Source organism: Chiroxiphia lanceolata, chromosome 14 (assembly GCF_009829145.1).
Source record: "Chiroxiphia lanceolata isolate bChiLan1 chromosome 14, bChiLan1.pri, whole genome shotgun sequence".
Classification (NCBI taxonomy): Eukaryota; Metazoa; Chordata; class Aves; order Passeriformes; family Pipridae; genus Chiroxiphia; species Chiroxiphia lanceolata.
This window is the reverse complement of record NC_045650.1, coordinates 2,563,966-2,581,988: the sequence shown is the minus strand read 5'-3', so window position 1 is coordinate 2,581,988 and position 18,023 is coordinate 2,563,966. Positions and strand designations below refer to the sequence as shown.

The 18,023-nt window shown below is 54.6% G+C and overlaps 1 protein-coding gene across 4 annotated transcripts; it reads right to left on the bottom strand.

The window, feature by feature from the left end:
• Positions 1-1,301: 1,301 nt before the first annotated feature.
• TMLHE (trimethyllysine hydroxylase, epsilon) lies at positions 1,302-17,686 on the bottom strand. 4 transcript variants are annotated; one of them, XM_032702039.1, is made up of 10 exons: positions 17,345-17,401; positions 16,993-17,212; positions 15,285-15,363; positions 13,260-13,402; positions 11,863-12,039; positions 10,457-10,736; positions 9,272-9,391; positions 5,345-5,581; positions 4,572-4,710; positions 1,302-3,724 (listed from the first exon to the last, which is right to left on the bottom strand). In XM_032702039.1, exons 2-10 carry the CDS (start codon positions 17,183-17,185, stop codon positions 3,593-3,595), a joined length of 1,500 nt encoding a protein of 499 aa, XP_032557930.1. In that variant the 5' UTR covers positions 17,186-17,212; positions 17,345-17,401; the 3' UTR covers positions 1,302-3,592. The 4 variants fall into 4 exon arrangements, with proteins under 4 accessions (XP_032557930.1, XP_032557933.1, XP_032557932.1 ...); XM_032702042.1 differs by lacking the exon at positions 15,285-15,363 and having other exon boundaries at positions 17,345-17,407; XM_032702041.1 differs by lacking the exons at positions 13,260-13,402; positions 15,285-15,363; positions 17,345-17,401 and adding an exon at positions 17,663-17,686.
• Positions 17,687-18,023: the final 337 nt, after the last annotated feature.

The following is an 18,023-nucleotide window of genomic DNA, read 5'->3' as shown; positions in this document are numbered from 1 at the left end:
TCAGCCCCGGCCACCAGGGGGGGAACCCAGCCCCCAACTCCCACCTCCCAAAGCACCTCCCACCATGTGCCCAACACTCACCTTCCCATTCCTGACCTTTTCTTTCACCACCTGCCTCCTCACCTTTCCCCCACTGTTCCTCAGTTTGTTACATCCATGGAATCTCAGAATGGTTTGGGTTGGGAGGGACCTTAAAGCCCATCCTGTTCCACCTCCTGCCATGGGCAGGGACACCTTCCACTACCAGGCTGCTCCAAGCCCCAAATGAGGAGTGAAGCTAAAAAAGGAAACAATTTTCAGCTGGGGTAGAAGCAACTTCTGTTTCACCCGAGTCCTGTGAGGAGCCAAAGGCTCCTGGTGGCACCAGAGGAAGGCCAAGGGGTTGCACCAAAAGCTGCACCAGAGGAATTTTGAGAGCTGGGAGTGAGAAGGGGGTGTGGGAGTGCACTGTGGGAAGGCAGAAAGCTCTGGGACACACTGGAGGGAAAATAGGGTGGTTTGGTTTCACTGTAGGGCTGAGGACTCTGGGAAGCCCCAAAAGCTGAAGGAGGGGCTGCATTGCACAGCCAAGGGGTCTCAAGGGAGGAATTGGGGTTCTGGGGGGACAAGGGAGCAAACAGGGATGTGGGGGGCACCGGAGGGCAAATGGAGCAGCCTGGAGAGGAGAGAGGGTGAGTGGAGGGAAGCGAAGGGGGGTGTGGGGTGGGGGGATTGCTCAGGGTGCACAAGGTGAGGGAGGGACAGCCCCAGTGGCAAAAGGGACCAAAGTGGGGGCCCTGGGATGTGCTGATGGGAACGGAGGATCCCGGGGTACACACCAACACCGGGTCCCACCAGGCTGGGCCGAGCTCAGCTGCCTTCAAACCAGCTCCACTTTCCTCCAGGCACCCTCGGATCCCCCAAACCGAGCTCTCCAATTCCCTCACATCATTCCCGCTCCCTGCTCCACCCTTTGCCACGATGGATACGGCATCCCACGGCTCCTTAAAAACGTTCCCAGCCACAGAGGCTTTGAACAGCAACTCCGGGGCTTCTCCAAAGAAATGGAGAGAGCACAGCAGAACAAACAGCGCCGGCACCGCCGGGAACGCCGAGACCGCACTGGGATGGGACTCGTGGATTTTTTTAAACACCAATTTCTGGCAGCTTGTGCCATCGTGTGGCCAGGGAAAGCAGGAACGAGGAGAAGCCAACTGGGATGCACTGGGTTATGGCTCCTCATGTGCATTCCCCCCTCGGCTGCATAAACCAGACTTAAGTTCAAGCTCATCAGTGCTTAAATACATCTTTTGTTAGGCTGATGACTTTATAAATGATTTATTTGAAGAGTCGATTTCTTAGTTTGAGAAAAGTATTAAACACATCTATCGGATCTCCAGAGTGCTGGGAAGGAGGAGAAAGCAGTTCAGTGATTGGCTGAAGGAGCTGGAAAAGCTGGATCACAAACCCTGACCCGCTGTCACGGCGGCCCCGCTCCAGGACACGGCCCAGCAAACACCTGGATGGGACAGGTGGCACCTGCCACCAGGTCCTGCTCCTTCACAGGACTTTTGGATGCTCACAAGCTGCCCAGGAAGAATTTAGAATGGTGAAACAAGATGGAAACACAGCTCTCCCCACTCCCTGTTTATCGTGGGGGTGGGTAAAGGATTTGACATATGAGGAAATGTGTTTCTTCTGCATTCACTGGGGACAATTTTCCCCCCAAATAGGTTCCAGAGTCCTGGTGAGGAGGGGGTTGGCTTGGGGCTGGTTCATAAGGGGTTGGTGTCTGCAGAGCCCAGCTCAAGTCACCACATTCCTTGTCACAAAGGCACCTCTGTCATGACAGTGTGGTCAGCACCCTTTAGTGGGGTCTCCCTTGTGCCACGGAGTAAAAACAGACTTCCAGCAGATTTCCAGCCTGCAGCTGATAAACATGGAGTTCTGAGCAGGGGAAGGAGAAGCTGATCTCTCCAAGGGAAGGTCCCACGGTACCCAAGTGTTTCCCTCAAATCCCAGGGGCACAGGGAGGAAAAAAGCTCAGGAACCCTTAAAGAATTTAAAGAGGGTTCCAAATACAGATCAAGAACCCTTTGTCCCCTCCTTTCTACAAGTAACAGACTGTTTTGGGCACCAACTCTTCCCTCAGCAGCAGCACAGGGTGGAAGCAGCTCAGGAACATGGAGCTGGGATGGGGGAGGGACAGCACATGCTCCTGCTGGGGTTTTCTACTTCAACAGGATTAATGGAGAGCTGTGAAACTTCCCCACTCAATTGTGCAGGTGGAACTGGCACCTAAGGAGAACCTATAAAGAAGAAACAGTGGGATCTGTCCATTCAGTGTTTGGATCAAATGAAGGCAGCAAGTTCAGTGCCTGCACTGTGGGCACAGAGCAGCTCACACAGCACAGCCAGGAAGGGCTCAGCCCTGCTCTGAGGTCTGGTCAGGGCAGAGGGAACACCCCAAAAAAGATGAAAAATAATCAAATCCTAAAATGCCCTCTTGGTTCTGAAATTCCAACGTTCTTGTAACAAAAGGATGTGCTTTTGTTCCTTACCCCGTGGCCTTTCAGTGTGCCAGATCTCAATTTACCCTCCCATCTCCTGGGAGCTGAAAGGCACTTTTGATACCGTCAGAACAGGAAAATTTGGGGGGAAAAAATAACCATTCCCAAAAGGTCAGGTTTGTGCAGCAGGCAGCGTGATGACAACCTCACACAAATTCCTTAAGAAAGGATGGGAGAGAAGGCACAGGGGGAAGTTTGTCAGCAAATACTATGGCTGCTGAGTGTCACAGGCAGAGGGAACACCAGCAAGGCAGCATTGGAAGTCAAGGAAAGTGGGAATTCCACCCCTCATCTAATATGGTCATCTCTGCTTCTCAACATGCAGATCTTGCTGCTTCCCTTTTCCTGCTCTAACCTAAATCTCCTCAGAAATGCCCAGGATCTCTCCAGGCAGCACACCTTGGATGAGTGACAAGGAGAAGATCCCGAAGATTTCCACTCTGCTCTGCTAAAAGAATTCCTAAAATTGGCAGCTGAAAAAGAGGTTGAACAGGGAATAATGCAAAGCTTCTAAATCCTGAAGGCACTTGCTTGGAGGAGCACTCCCTAAGGTGGGGTTTAACCAGAGCTGAGGCACACTGGAAAGGCCAGGCTGGGAGCACGGACAGCAAGAGCTGACTGTGCTCAAAGGCAGTCCCATAAAGATCCCAAAACCTTTGGCTTCCACCTGCTCCCTCTCCTGAGCAGGCACTGGGAGCTGCCTGGAGAGGGTGGAGATGTCTGAGGTATGTGCAGTGTCTGTGTCATGGGGAGGCACCAGCACGGTGGGCTTGGAGCACGGGGAGGGGCACCAGCATTCCTGTCCCACCACGGAGTGGGACTGGGGGCTGCCTGCCCTTCCCATGAGTAGGACTGGGGGGCTGCCTGCCCCTCCCAAAGGAGGGATTAGAGGGCTGCCTGCCCCTCCTGGAGGTGGGACTGAGGAGCCCTTCTCACAAGTGGGATTGGGGGGCTGCTGCCCCTCCTGGAGGAGGGATTTAGGGGCTGCCTGCCCCCCCCCCAGAGGTGGGACTGGGGGCTGCCTGCCCCTCCTGGGGGCTGGGCTAAGCCTGCAGCCCCAGCAGCCGGGCCGTGTTGAGCACGTCGTCCCTGGTCAGGTAACAGCCGCAGAGCTGCCGGTACCCCGTGAACGCCTCCCGGCCGTGCAGGACACGCCAGTTATCCACAAACAGGGCCTGCAGGAGAGGGAAAAGGTCATCAGCAGGAGAGCAACCACGGCAAGGGAGGTCCTGGAGATCCCTGGAGACTGGAAGAGCAGGTAAGGGAGTGCCATGGTAGGCATGACCCTCCTGTTCAACACTGTGAGGCTGCAGCCACGGGATCCAGCACAGCTCTTTCACCTGGAGCCAGGAGCTGTGCCTAGAAGATGACAGGTACTAAAACAGAAGAATTCTGGGCTGTTTCTCTGCTTCTCCACTGCAGAGGTTGGGCCACCTCAGAATCCAAGAATGGACTGGGTTGGAAGGTACCTTAAAGCTCTTCCCATTCCATTCTTCTGCCATGGGCAGGGACACCTTCCACTAGCCCAGGTTGCTCCAAGCCCCTTCCAACCTGGCCTTGGACACTTCCAGGGATAGGGCAGCCACAGTCTCCTGCCTCTCTGGTCTCACCCATGTAAGGGGTCAAATATAACCTCAGAACTGTAATTTAGTTCCATCAAAATAAACTTATCTTCTGGAAGAAGTTAAAGGCTGAACTCTACGTGTTTCATCCCCTTTGCTCCCGAGGGTCCTCATTTCAGTGACTGGAAAGATCTTACTTCTCTCTCCCAGCTGAGACTAACTTTCCTGAGGCAGAGCTTGACCTAAACATTTCTGCCTCACCTGGAAGCTCACATTCCTTTAGAACAGCAGGAACACACAGACACACACAGAGGCCACTACTATAACACAAGGCACCTCAAAGCAGCGGGAGGGAGGAAAGCTGCCACACGTGGAGCTTTTAGCTCAGCGGCAGGACACCCGTGGAGCACCCTGCTTCCTTCCCTGGACCAAACCCACATTATCCAGCTCCAAGTCCCACCTTGCCTGGCTTCAGCTTGACCCACAGCTCGTTCTCTGGCCGCCTGAGCTCGGTGGTGAGCGCGCGGTGGGCGTGGTACCAGCGGCGCACCACGTCGTGCGGCACCGTGTTGATGACGGCACGGTCGTAGTTGTTGTACCTACGGGGGGAAAAAGAGACGAGGGACGGCCCAGCATCACTCCAGCTGCTTCCAAGGGAACCTCAGGAGCCTGCAGGGTTAGTCAGTACTTAAGGGAGGATGCAGACATGACCAGGGAGGTCACGCTGCAAGAGCAGGACTATCGGGAATACACAACACCGGGAGTAAGAGGAGTTTCCTGTCAAGGTAAACCTCTTCTTCCTGGTTTTCCATGGAAGGATGTGGTGAGTCTGAGGGTTGTCCAGACTAAAAGTGCAAAGCAGTGCTGGACAACCTTCAGCATTGAGCCAAACTGGAGTTCCAAAAAAAAAAATCAGCCCAAATTTCCTCTAGAAGGGATCAGTCTGCACTCTCCCTGTTCCCTACATGCCAGGAGAGCTCCTAGGGGCTTTTCCAGACAAGGGTTGAATTCTTCTGCCGCTCAAAGGGAGGGCATGGAGCTGCAGGGAGGATGCCAGGAGTGAAAAATGAAAGCTCAGCACCGACCTCCACGTTTGTATGGGCGGTTCTGACGCTTCCTCTGAAGCAGGAGGGACACTCAAAAACATGCCCCTCAAAACTACGCCGGTTTTTTAGTTCACAGCCTCTCCTGGAAAACCACCCCACGGGCAAGAGGCCTCACGTTGGACGTTACCTGATCAGGTAGAGCTCGTTGTTCCAGGGGTACACGTTGAGCACGGGCCCCACCCCGATCATGTGGTTGTGGCAGCCCCCCACGTTCTCCACGTACTCGTGTTTCAGGGGCACTCTGCTGAGCAGCTCGAAGTGCTCCGGGGCCCGGCGCAGCACCTGCTCCGCCGCGTGGAAACCGTCCACCAGCAGCGTCCGCCCGCCCGTGCCCTCGTGCTTCAGGCAGTGGAACACCTGGATGCTGTTATGGGAGACACCACCCAAGAGCAGTGACCTGGGCTGCCCGTCCTGAGGGCACGAGGCGCTGCCCCGCGGGCACAGAGGGCTGCTCCACCTGCCCCTGCTCCACCTGCCCCTGCTCCACCTGCCCCTGCTCCACCTGCCCCTGCTCCAACTGCCCCTGCTCCACCTGCCCCAGCTCCACCTGCCTCTGCTCCACCTGCCCCTGCTCCATCTGCCCCCTGGCCGTTTCTCCGGGCCTCTGACCCCACGTGTTTTGCTGCTTCCCAAAGCCTGGTGTGAGTCTGGGTGACTTTAGGATCAAGTTTGTGGCACCCAAAGTCCCAAACCTCACTCAAAGGAGGCTGTTGGCTGCTCCATCCCTGGAAGTGTCCAAGGCCAGGTTGGACAGGGCTTGAGCAGCCTGGGCTAGCGGAAGGTGTCCCTGCACATGGAGCAGGGTGGAATGAGGTGAGTTTTAAGTCCCCTTCCAACCCAAACCACTCTGGGATTCCATGATTGTGTTCTAAGTCCATCCATGCAGCAGGACACAGAGGTTCAAAAGCATAAAACCAGCTTCCTGGAACAGCTCAGAACAGGATAGTTTAAAAAAATGCTGGATGTGCTGGTGAGGTGTCCAGGAACTACAAGAGGAGCCCAGGTAACCCTCATGCAAAGGCAGATGTGTTATGGTCTCCCACAAGCAGTCAGGAGTCCCTCAGAAGAACCCTGGAAATGGCCTGTGGGAGAACAGGTGGAAGCACTGTGATCCCAAAGGGATCTAGGGACACAAAGAGAAGCCATCCAGCCACAGGGCAGGATTAGCTCTTCCCAAGTGAGGCTGTGAATTTGGTAAACATCCTAATGGGAAAAGAGCTGTAAGAACAGAGGAAGATGGAAGGTGTGAGATCTTTGGCTGCACCTAAGTTTTGGAGCAGCCCTTCAGAGCAGGAAAGGTGGACTGACCTGAGTGTACCTGGCTGTGCCCAGCCAGGCAGGAAGCCTCTGGGGTTCTTTGGAAAGCCTGGAGCAGAGGAGTCCCAGTGAGGAGCTGACCTACAGGACATCCCCTCCCTAGTGGGAAGCCATCCAGCTCAGCTTTTGTCCTATTACTGCTCTGAAGCTTCTCTTCTCCTTCATCCAAGCAAGGCAGGCATTGCATTGCCAGGAAAAAACACACAGGAGTTGCCTCCAGCTACCTACTCCCAATTTTCACTTGCTGGAAAATTAATGGGGACCTTCTGGAAAAGCTTTTATCTTCCAATCTCCCTTGGGGGCCTGTTATCCCAGTCCCACAGCAGGTGATGTGGCAGGACCTGCCACCCCATCCTCACCTTTTCACCTGAGTGCTCTCACCACCTTCCACCCACAATAGCTTCAGGATGATTTTAGAGTCAGTCCAGGAGCACTGGAGCAAAGGACACCCTGTGCCTTGGGGCAACCAGCTCCTGGGGCAGCTCAGGGCACTGGGAAAGCCTCCAGGGCAGGCTCAGGTCCCTGAGCAGTGAGAAATGCTGCAGCCTCCCACAGCCTGGGGAGTTTCCCTTTAGAAGAGGTTAGGAAAGCCAGAAATTCCTGGTTTTCCTACACAACTATGATTTTGCAGAATCCCAAGCGTTAATGGTCAGCTCTGCTCATTCAGTGATTGATGTACTCCAGTTGGCTGCAGGTGAGAACACACCTACCTGAGGGGAACTCTTCCAAGTGGAAAAGAAAGGTATAAAAATAGCTCTGGATTCTGGTACTGAGCACTTCAGTCAAAGCTCTTCTGAAGGCTGAAGTTCTGATCACTAATTACTTCTTTTATTTGGCTTTGGGGAAGATTTTGTGAGCTCCCAAAACAAGTCAGCCAAGCAGGTGGGTCACAAAAGCACATGGGTCCTGCAGGTTCACTGGGAATAGGGAAGCAAACTAGATCTGGCTGGAAATGTGGGGCACTTCCAGATCCTCAAGGCCCAGTAAAATCCACTTACTTTGCTCCTGACACTGAGTTGCTCCAGAACAAACACTACCACCCAAAGCTTCCTGCCTGGCTGGGCACAGCCAGGTACACCCAGGTCAATCCACCTTTCCTGCTCTGAAGGGCTGCTCCAAAACTCAGGTGCAGCCAAAGATCTCACACCTTCCATCTTCCTCTGTTCTTACAGCTCTTTTCCCATTAGGATGTTTACCAAATTCCCAGCCTCACTTGGGAAGGGCTAATCCTGCCCTGTGGCTGGATGGCTTCTCTTTGTGTCCCTAGATCCCTTTGGGATCACAGTGCTTCCACCTGTTCTCCCACAGGCCATTTCCAGATGATTCTCCTCTTGGGAACGCAGACAAAAAGAAAAAAGCTAGAAAGTCAGTCTAAGTCATAGAATCCTGGAATCACAAAATGGTTTGTGTTGGAAAGGATCTTAAAAATCATGTCATTCCACCCCGTGCCATGGGCAGGGACACCTTCCACTATCCCAGGGTGCTCCAAGCCCCTTCCAATGGGCCTTGGACACTTCCAGGGATGGGGCAGCCACAGCTTCTCTGGGCAGTCTCCTGCACTTCCCTGTGAACCACAACGAGGGCTGCTGCCTTCCCTTCTCCAGTTGTGGACAAAACTCCCAGCCCAGAGGCTGGATGAGAAGAGCAGTTTGGGAGGGCACATATGGCAAAGAATGATGCAGCTACCAACTACTTTCCAAAGCCCACACAGGTGTGAACTGGGAAGGACTGGGAAAGCCTGGTTCCTGAGTACCTGCAGGGCTGCAGCACTGCCAAAACACAAAGCCCAGCCTGGCTGGACTGAGGCACAGGGACTGCAGGAGCACAGACACCACAGGCTGTGCCAAGGGAGCTGCTCTCCCTCCTTTCCTGGAGGATACAGATAACAGAGCTCAGCCAGCAGAGAGGCAGGATTAAGTCAAAGCAAACTCCTGCAGCAGCTCTGTCCAGCAGCTGCCACGAGGCAAGGGGTGCAGGAGCAGCTGGGCTTTCCCAGACGTGCCCAAATAAAACCCATGGATGATTTCTGTGAGGCTGGAAACAGTGTGACACTTGGAGACTGAGGAGGGGGAGTTCAGAAGGGACTGTTAGAGGAGCTTCAGGGTAGCACAGAAATTCCTACAGCCCTGAGCCCTCTGTGTGGCTACAAAGCTACCTGAACTGCAGTAACACCCAGCTCTCCAACAGCCAAGTCCTTCCCTGCCTGCATTTGGGAAGATCTACAAGTTCCAAGCACAGAAACAGTGATCCACTGACCACCCCACTCCACAGGGATCACACCAGGGTGTGCAGTGATAGGACAGGAGCAGTGGCCTTAGGCTGAAGGAGGGAAGGGTTAGATTGGATATTTGGAACAAATCCTTCCCTGTGAGAGTGGGGAGGCCCTGGCACAGGCTGCCCAGAGAAGCTGTGGCTGCCCCATCCCTGGAAGTGTCCAAGGCCAGGTTGGAAGGGGCCTGGAGCAACCTGGGCTAGTGGAAGGTGTCCCTGCCCACAGCACAGGGTGGCACTGGATTAAGGTCCCCTCAAACCCAAAGCATTCTGGGATCCTATGATCAGACAGGCCCCAGAATTGCTGTGTGACCAGCAGGACGTACCAGCAGCAGCACTGGAGACAAGGAAGCCTGTGCTGGTGGGAAAGGCATTGTTGTGGCCTCACTCCTGGTGGGAAAGGCATTGTTGTGGCCTCACTCCTGCCTTCTGCCTGTGTCTGGGAAGCAGCAGCAGCACAACGTACCCACAGGGCTCCTGGAAGTAGGTGGTGTCCGTGTGCCGGTCCAGGGCCAGTTTGGTGTAGGCTGTGTCTCCCCGGGAGAAGTCAGAGGTGAAGTACCACATCCTGCCATAAATGGTCTCCCTGGAAAAGAGTTATGGAGCGATGTGGGGATAGGGCTGACCCCCCCTTGCATGCAAAGTTACTCCCCTGCATCCTAAGTGCAGAATAATCAAAGTAAAACAACTTGACAAAATTTACAGTCAAGAGACAGTGCTTCTAATCCCTCTTCAAGCATTCAAATTCCTCTCTTTCCTCCCAAAAGGCTGGTGGTGACAAGTCTTGCTTCCTCTCCACAAATACAGATGTTTTCACACTGAGCATCATCCCCAGTCACTTCAGTGACACAAGGAGCTGCCCAAGTGCAGTTAGCCCTTCCTTGTACCCAATAATCCCATTTCTTCTTCCCAGGATCCTGTGTTTTCACCCACCTCACCCCTACAAACATGCACAGGAGGGAAGGGACAGCAGTAGGGACAAACAGCACTCAGGGGCTACAGAGGGAGGATGTCTGGAGACAGAAGTTGGTTGGATATTCCCTGGAGCCCCTCATTCCTATTTGGAGTGACCATTCATTACAAAAAATCCCTCCTTTTCCAAGGCAAGTCAAACTGTTTCTGCAGCCTGGATAAAACTCCAAACTCCCTGCCCAGCCTGCCTTGCTGGTGGTGCTTTACACAAACGCAGCAGACACCTTTCTCACTCTGTTTTTCTTTAGTGAGAGCTATAACCGGTTTTTGAAGTTCCTGACTCCCAGGGCTGGTTTTTGATGTCCCTGGCTCCCAGGGCCAGGCTGCCCTCCTGACCCCTCAAGTCATAACAGGAAATGTCTCTCCTTGCAAACTCTGCTCTTCCCAGACAGCCACTTCCTTCAGTCCCTGCTCTCTACCCAGTCCCACTGTCACAAAAGTCACCGTATGCTCCCGGGGCAGCTCCACAGCCCAGGGACTCCCAGCTCTGTCACAAAAGGGGGCAGATCCCACCGTGGGATCCTCCACCCCAGGTCAAGTGGGGCAGCTGGAAGCTGTAGAAGACCCAGAGCTTTTGTCTGCAAACCAGGCCATGCCACACAACATACAGGGTAAGGACACAGCACCTTTCCAAACAAGGAGAAGACAAGTTTACCCTCCCCGGGACAACCCCAGTTACCTGATGATGCTGATCCTTTCTGCCAAGATTTCCGTGTCCTCTTTGGTGGGAGCGACGTTCTCCACAAAAGCAATCCCGTACAGCAAGAAGTTCTGCAGGAATTCCTTCAGGCCCTCGTCTGTCTCCAGGAAGCTCCGGCAGTCAACGGAGGGGACCTGGGCTTGCCGGTAGATCTCTGCATTCCAGAGGATCCGGGGGTGCATCACCTGCTTCTTCTGCCCCTCGTAGCTGTTCTTCACCAGCCACTCCAGCCCATACCGGGTCACGTGTCCGTCCGGCCCTGGCACACGGGACAAAGGGCACAGTCACCACTGAGCAGTCCGGGATTGTGGTCATGGCATCAGTCAGGACAGGCCTCACCCCACTCACCCGTCTGGACATGGGCTCTCTGCACCCTGGTGCCACCCAAAACATTATTAGTAAGGCCACGAGTCCTGAAAAAATTGTTGCTGCAACAACTCCCTCCCAGTTCAGGGCTGCGGCAACAACTGCAAATTCAGAGTGGCTGCAACTCCCTCCAAAAATTCAGGGCTGCTGCAAGTCCCTCCAAATTCAGGGCTGCTGCAAGTCCCTCCAAATTCAGGGCTGCTGCAAGTCCCTCCAAATTCAGGGCTGCTGCAAGTCCCTCCAAATTCAGGGCTGCTGCAAGTCCCTCCAAATTCAGGGCTGCTGCAAGTCCCTCCAAATTCAGGGCTGCTGCAAGTGCCTCCAAATTCAGGGCTGCTGCAACCACTTCCAAATTCAGGGCTGCTGCAACCACTTCCAAATTCAGGGCTGCTGCAACCACTTCTAAATTCAGGGCTGCTGCAAGTCCCTCCAAATTCAGGGCTGCTTCAAGTCCCTCCAAATTCAGGGCTGCTTCAAGTCCCTCCAAATTCAGGGCTGCTGCAAGTCCCTCCAAATTCAGGGCTGCAGCAATTCCAAATTTAGGGCTAAGTGGTGCAGCCTCTGTGGTTTTGGTTGACAGGATTCCAAGGAGAAGCAAATCTCTGAAGTCAAGACCTTGAATAAAGGCAAGCTCCACCAAAAGGAAGAAAACAGGTGGGAAACTGAGGAAGAAGGGCAGAAAATGGGCATTGTGATCAGGGATGACACCATCTCAAACCCAACCGTGTCCTGACCCATCTGCTCACCACCTGCACTTCTGGGGTGTTCAACCAAACCAAGCCAACACCCCCACACTGCACACACCTATTTCTACATAAAAAAAGGGCTGAGGGAGGAAAACCAGGCACAATTTAAGGCTGAGGTGTGTTTACAGTAAGAGCAGCATTTAAAGCCTGCTCACAGCTCAATGCCTCCCCAGCCAGCCCCCGATTTTGGGATAACGCCGCCCTGTCCCGGCAAAGCCGAGCGGGATCCATCAACCAAACCAGGAAGGGCACAGGTGCTGCTGTGGCACTCACAGGTGAGGAAGAGCGTGCTCTCGTCCACCCGCACGGCCTGGGGTCTGATGGCCAGGTCCACGCTGGCCGTGTCCAGGCTGCGCTGGTTGGTCTTGGCGTTGTAGCAGGAGGCGGAGCGGCAGTGATCCCGCAGCCACACGAAATCCAAGCGCATCAGGGTGTTCCCATACCTGAGCTCTGCAAAGGGTGGGAGCAAAGGATGCTTTGGGGCAACAGGGAGAAAAACCAGAGGCCAGAATGCAAGCCCAGAGCCCGCGCGTTGTGGCGCCGCTTACAGGGGACGCAGAGGCGCCTCTTGATGTAAATTGTCACATGAGGAAGACCAGGCAGGACATCTCAGCAAAGGCCTGGCTGTCAGGGATCCCACCAGCTTCCCTTCTTATCAAGTCTACACCTCAAAGAACCATCCCAGAATGGTCTGGGTTGGAAGGGACCTTGTGGTTTATCCAGTTACACCCCCTGCCAGGGGCAGGGACACCTTCCACCAGCCCAGGTCACTCCAACCTGACCTTGGACACTTCAAGGGATGGGGCAGCCACAGCTGCTCTTGGCAACCTGTGCCAGGGCCTGCCCACCCTGACAGGGAAGAATGTCTTCCCAATATCCCATCTAACCCTGCCCTCTGTCAGTGGGAAGCCACTAAACTGCAACATCCCCTCCTGCAGCGGGAAGGAGCACGGCTGACACTCGCCCTGTGCCCAGACCTCCCTCCATCATCTCTTCAACAAGTGGTAAATTCAGAGCTGCACATCACAGAGTTGTAGAGTCCCAGCACAGGAGTGCAGAGAGGAGTCAACCAAAAAAAATCATTAAACCTCTCCCTGTTCCATCTTGGGACAGTTCGGGAATACTCAAAGCCCTTTAGAAGGGCCAGCACAGGCAACAGGAGAGCCCTTCCTGCTCTAGTCCCACCCAGCTTTGAAATTCAGGTATCTGAGGTCACTTTGCAGCGAGAAAACTACAATATCCTTTCTGGGGGCCACTGTAAAGTGCTGAGCAACTTCCTTTGCTTCCAAGTGACTCAGAGCACCAAGATCTAACTGGCCCCAGGAGAACGTGCACCACTGGGGACAGAAGAAGTGGGAACACACCAGATCCTCCCTGCCAGGAGAGCCTGAGCACAGCACAGAACACGCTGCCTGAAAGGGCAGGGCTCAGATGCACTCTTTGAGCTGGAATCCCTGGATTTGACTTCTGATTTAGCACTGCCTCGCTTATCATAAAAGACTTGCCGCCAGCAGACGAGCCTGCTCCGTCCTGCCTCTGGGAATTCTCAGAGGGAACCAGCGTGCTGGTGATTTCAGAAGGTAAAAAATACATCACTCGCAGGGAAGGAGGTCTGGAAACTCTCCCTGCTCTGCCCAGGCAGGCTGAGCAGCAGGAGCAGGCACACCTACCCAGGTGGTCGCCGTGCAGCTGCCAGGCACAGCGCAGGGGCCGCGGGGCCGTGTGGTGCCCGCGCGCCAACGCCACGACGATCCTCGGCCACCGACGGCCGGAGCTCCCCCGGAGCAGCCACGCCAGCCTCTGGCACCACATCCTGCGAGTCAGGAAACAGAGAGGGGACAGGGAACAAGTGATTGGGGTCATAAAGCCCAGCGGGACACAACCCTGAGGAGACATAAAGGAGATCCCGGGACCCTGTGAGGGTGGGGAGGCCCTGGCACAGGTTGCCCAGAGAAGCTGTGGCTGCCCCAGCCCTGGAAGTGTCCAAGGCCAGGTGGGATGGGGCTTGGAGCAACCTGGGCCAGTGCAAGGTGTCCCTTCACCAGATGAAACCTGGTGATTTTAAGGTCCCTCCCAACCCAAACCATCCCACGATTCTAAGATTTATTGGGCAAAGCCATTCCAGAAAGACAGATGTGCAAAACAAGACTCTCGTGCAAAACAGGGGCAAAGCATCATCTCTGCAGGCCTTTTCCCCACTGCAGCATTCCCAGTTTGAATTTACCACTCCTGGATGGAACTGCAGTGATCAGGGAAGCAAAATGACCTTGGTTAGAGAAGCAGTAGCAGAGGAATCCAGTAATTAGGTCAGCTCTAGAAAAAGCAGGCAAAACAACAAGGAGGAGGAAGATCTCTGCTGCTGGTGAAGGACACAGCTGGCATGGAGGAGAAACCACTGTGGTTAATTTTAGGATAGAGATTAGAAGGCAATTTCTCAGAGGGAAAATTGTAACAACTCTTCAACGCAAGGAGCAAGGGCAAAAAACTGCCAAGTTTTAAGAGGCGAAGCCTCAGTCCAAACGTCCCGTTGTGTTTATGAATTTCTGGGGGCCAGGTCTAAACCCAGTGGGATTTTAACAGCACTTTGAAGTGTAGAGAAATGTGGTATCTCTGGATAAGACACAGGCTCAGAAAGCATTTCTTATCCCAGACTTCTGATTTTCCTTCGCTTTCTTATCTGGAGAGCACAGGCACCGGGGCTCTGGCTGCCCAACCTGCTTCTCCACTGCAGAGATCTCAAAAGTTGGTGATAACAACTAAATCCACAGAGGTGCCACATTCCCAGACAACAACTTGTTAAGCAGGAAAAAAAAACCCCTACAAACCAGACATCTCTAGGGGGAAAAAAGTGGAATGTTTTTACAAAAGAAGGTGGTTTGAGATGAAACTACACTTCAGCCACAGGTTCCTGGGCCCAGCTTTGGCTCTGCAGAGGGGCTGCAGACCCCAGCTGGCTCCAACCACCTTTTCCAAGATATCCATTCCCCATTCCCCCTCTCCAGCTTTGAAAGTCTAGTAGAGTAAAAGGAATGAGCCCAGTTTGACGTGCAAACTTGATAAGCAATTCTACAGCTACAGAAAATCAGGAGCTGCCCCTGATGTTTGCTGGCTTTAAAAGCTTAAAGAAATGATTTAAATCCCTGACCCAGTGACTCACAAAGCTTAAGATGAATCTTTGAGAAAGAGGGAAGCTCTGTCTACTTTGGCTTTTGGATCCACTACCTGATGGGGGGGTGGAAAACAGAAGGAATCTCGTTTGCACACTCCTGATACCTCCTCACCCAGAACCTAAAATCGCCAGGAAAAGCTCATCCACAAACCCCATTTGGCACATGACCTGTGCCTGGGGCAGCTCCAGCCTTACTTTGATCTTTCCATGCTCATCCCTTTTATTTCATCCTCTCCCAGTATCAAAACTGAGCAGGGAACAAACACAGGTAATGTGAGGTGACCCAGGTATTTAAATCTCATCAGTGAGACCTCCTGCTGCTCTTACACCACAGGGAGGCCAACAGAGGGCCTTAAGTTCAATCTTTCCAAGAAAGATTAAAACTAAGAGGAGCTAAACCCCCCAAAAAATATGAATAAGAGAGGATTTACATTTTTTGTTGCTTAATCAGAGCTGACAGCTCTCTCCTGGCTGGAATGAGCAACATGAACAGCAAACTCTCTTCCTGCTCCTCCTGCTCCCTCACCTGCATGCTTCCTGTTGTCCAGACCTTGCACAGCTCACCTGGGCAGCAGTGAAATGAGAGAATTCCAGACAAAATTCCCCTTGAAAATCAAAAAACAAGGGCAGGAGGGAGAAGACATTGAACTACCAGGTGCATAAAGACAGGTGGTGGGCGACACGGAGGGGCAGGTACAGAACCCACGCTGGGCCTGACAGGGTGAAGAGGAGCAACAGAGCTGGAGGGAAAAGCAGAAAACTCAAAGCTGTCGTGGTTTGAGGAATTCCAATTAGTGTTTGGAGAGAGAAAAAGGACAGGAGATGCTGTGGAAGGAGTAGGAAGGAAGGATGGGCCTCACAGGGGGCTCATCTGCCAGGGCATTTCCCGCCTGGCCCCGCAGTTTGTCTCACAAGAAACATTTGAAGGAACTAAAACTGGTTTTAAGCTCTTTGAGGAAAAGCCACAATCCCCATTCTGAGCAAAGAAAATGCTGAAAAAAACAAGTAACTAAGTAGTGTCAGCAATGGGAAGGTCTAAGGAAGGGGAACCCCCACAAATATTGGGGCTTTCACCAGCTTTTAGCCAACCTCCCCTGGGCACAAGGTGACCCACTGTCCTCCCTGCTCTGCTGTGCCCAGACCTGCTGCAGCACATCCAGCCTGTTTGTCCAGCTCCTCTGAAAAAAAATTACGAGTTTAGCATGAAAAACATTTCAAACATCCACCTGCTTACACTCACACGGCCTTTCTCACTTCTGGAAGCACCTGGCTAGAGCCAAGGTTTCTGATCCATAATAAACTGGGAAATGTCAGTAGCACAACAGCCTCAGAGAGAGAGGGAAAGAGGAAAGAAATTGGTTTTCGAGCAGCCTGAGAAACACTGTCTGCAAATCTCATGTCCTGCTGTCTCCTGGCTCCAAAGGGCTCCTTCAACCTGCCAGTTCTCCCTGCAGTGGAGGGAACACTGGGGAAAAGAGGAATTCTGCAAAGGCTGAGCTGCCTTGAGGGCTGTGCCAGGGCCAGTGGGGCAGAGAGCACAAGCCCAGGGGACAAACCAGACCCCCCAGGATGGCAGCACCTCTTGGACAGGACACAGGCAGAGTTTAACAGCCCCAGCTGACCTAGTTAATTACAATTAATTACCACAGAGACAAAAGGCAGACTGGCTGTTCCCTGTTGAGCTCCTGCCTCCCCCCCAGACAACTCCATCAGATCTCAGCTGTCAGGAACCAGATTCCCCTTCCAGCCCTTCCCCACGTGGGATTTCAATGAAATTAAGGAGCTAATAAAGACATCCCAGGCACTGCCAGCACCACAGCTACTTCATTTTCCTGGAACTAAAGGGAATGATCTGCTCACCCCGTTTCACACCGACCACCTGACTCCAGGCCCCATTCCAAGAACCTTATTCCAGCCCTCCTGTTTGTATCTATCCCGAGCAAAGTCCTTCCAGGCAGCACAGATTAACAGAAACAAGCTCTAATTCCTTTTTTTTTTTTTCCAGCAAAGCAACCAGCCCTCATGGTAGAACCCCCAAGGGGAGAGTTACTGGAATAAATTCCTATTTCTAAATCACTTCATGCATGTGCCCTGGGTCCTGCCCGGGCACAGAGGGGCCAGGCAGCTCTCCCGGGCAGGGAGGGGTATTTTTTCCAGGGAAAGAGGGGAAAAAAAAAGAGGGAAAATACACGGGATCTGTCTCGATCGCTGTGCGAACCCCGGGGCTGCGTCACCTGGGGCTCTGCGGGCGCGGGGCTGAGCTGGGGGGTGATGGAGCGAGGCTTGGGATGCAGAACGGATGGAATTCCCGAGGGTCTCCGCTGCTGCTCCCGGCTCTTCCCTGCTCCTTCCTCCTCCTCCTCCTGCTGCTGCTGCTGCTCCCTGCGCCCAGCAGGCCGAACGCGCCGCTCGGAAGCTCTCACACATCGAGGGAACCGGCGCGTCGGGAACCCTCTGGCGGGGAACAAAAACAAGGGAAAAGCCACGTTACGAACGGGTCTCTCCGCTGAGGGGACCCAAGCGCAGCCCCCCGAGCCCCAGAGGGCAGGACGGGCCCCGAGGCGGGCCCGCCGCCCCCCGACCCACCTGGGCGGCTCCCCGGGCCCGGCCCCGGTGCTCGGAGCGGCGCTGCCGGGCCCCAGAGCCCGCGGGCGGCGGCGGGGCCGGGCCGGGAGCAGGGCCGGGGCCGCCCCAGGCCGCCCCGGGGCGGGGCCGCCGCCGCCATAGAGATGCGCGGGGCAGAGCGCCCGCAAACCATTCAGCCGGGGCGGGCCGGGGCCGGCAGCAGGACGGCAGCGGCGCTGAGAGGGGCTGAGCGGGGCCGTCACGGTACCGGGAGCCGCGGGACAGAGCGCCGCCCGCGCCATAGAGAGCGGGGAGGGCGGCGGATAGAGAGCCGCGCACCGGCACCATAGAGACGTGCGTGTCCCGACAGCGTGGGGTCGGCGAGAGCGGTGACAGGCTCCGGGCATGGAGTAGGGCGCAGGGAGGCACTGCCCCCTGGCGGCCGGGCGGGTCGGTGCGGAGTGAGACGGGGAGCGGCGCTGCCCCGTCCCGGTCCCGGTCCTGTCCCTGTCTCTGTCCCTGTCCTGTCCTATCCCATCCCTGTCTGTGCCCTTGTCCTGTCCTGTCTCATTCCTGTCCGTGCCCCTGTCCTGTCCTGTCCCATTCCTGGCCTGGCCTGGCCTGTCCCATCCCTGTCCCTTTCCGTGCCCCTGTCCTGTCCTGTCCCATCCCTGCCCCTGTGCCTGTCCCCGTCCCTGTG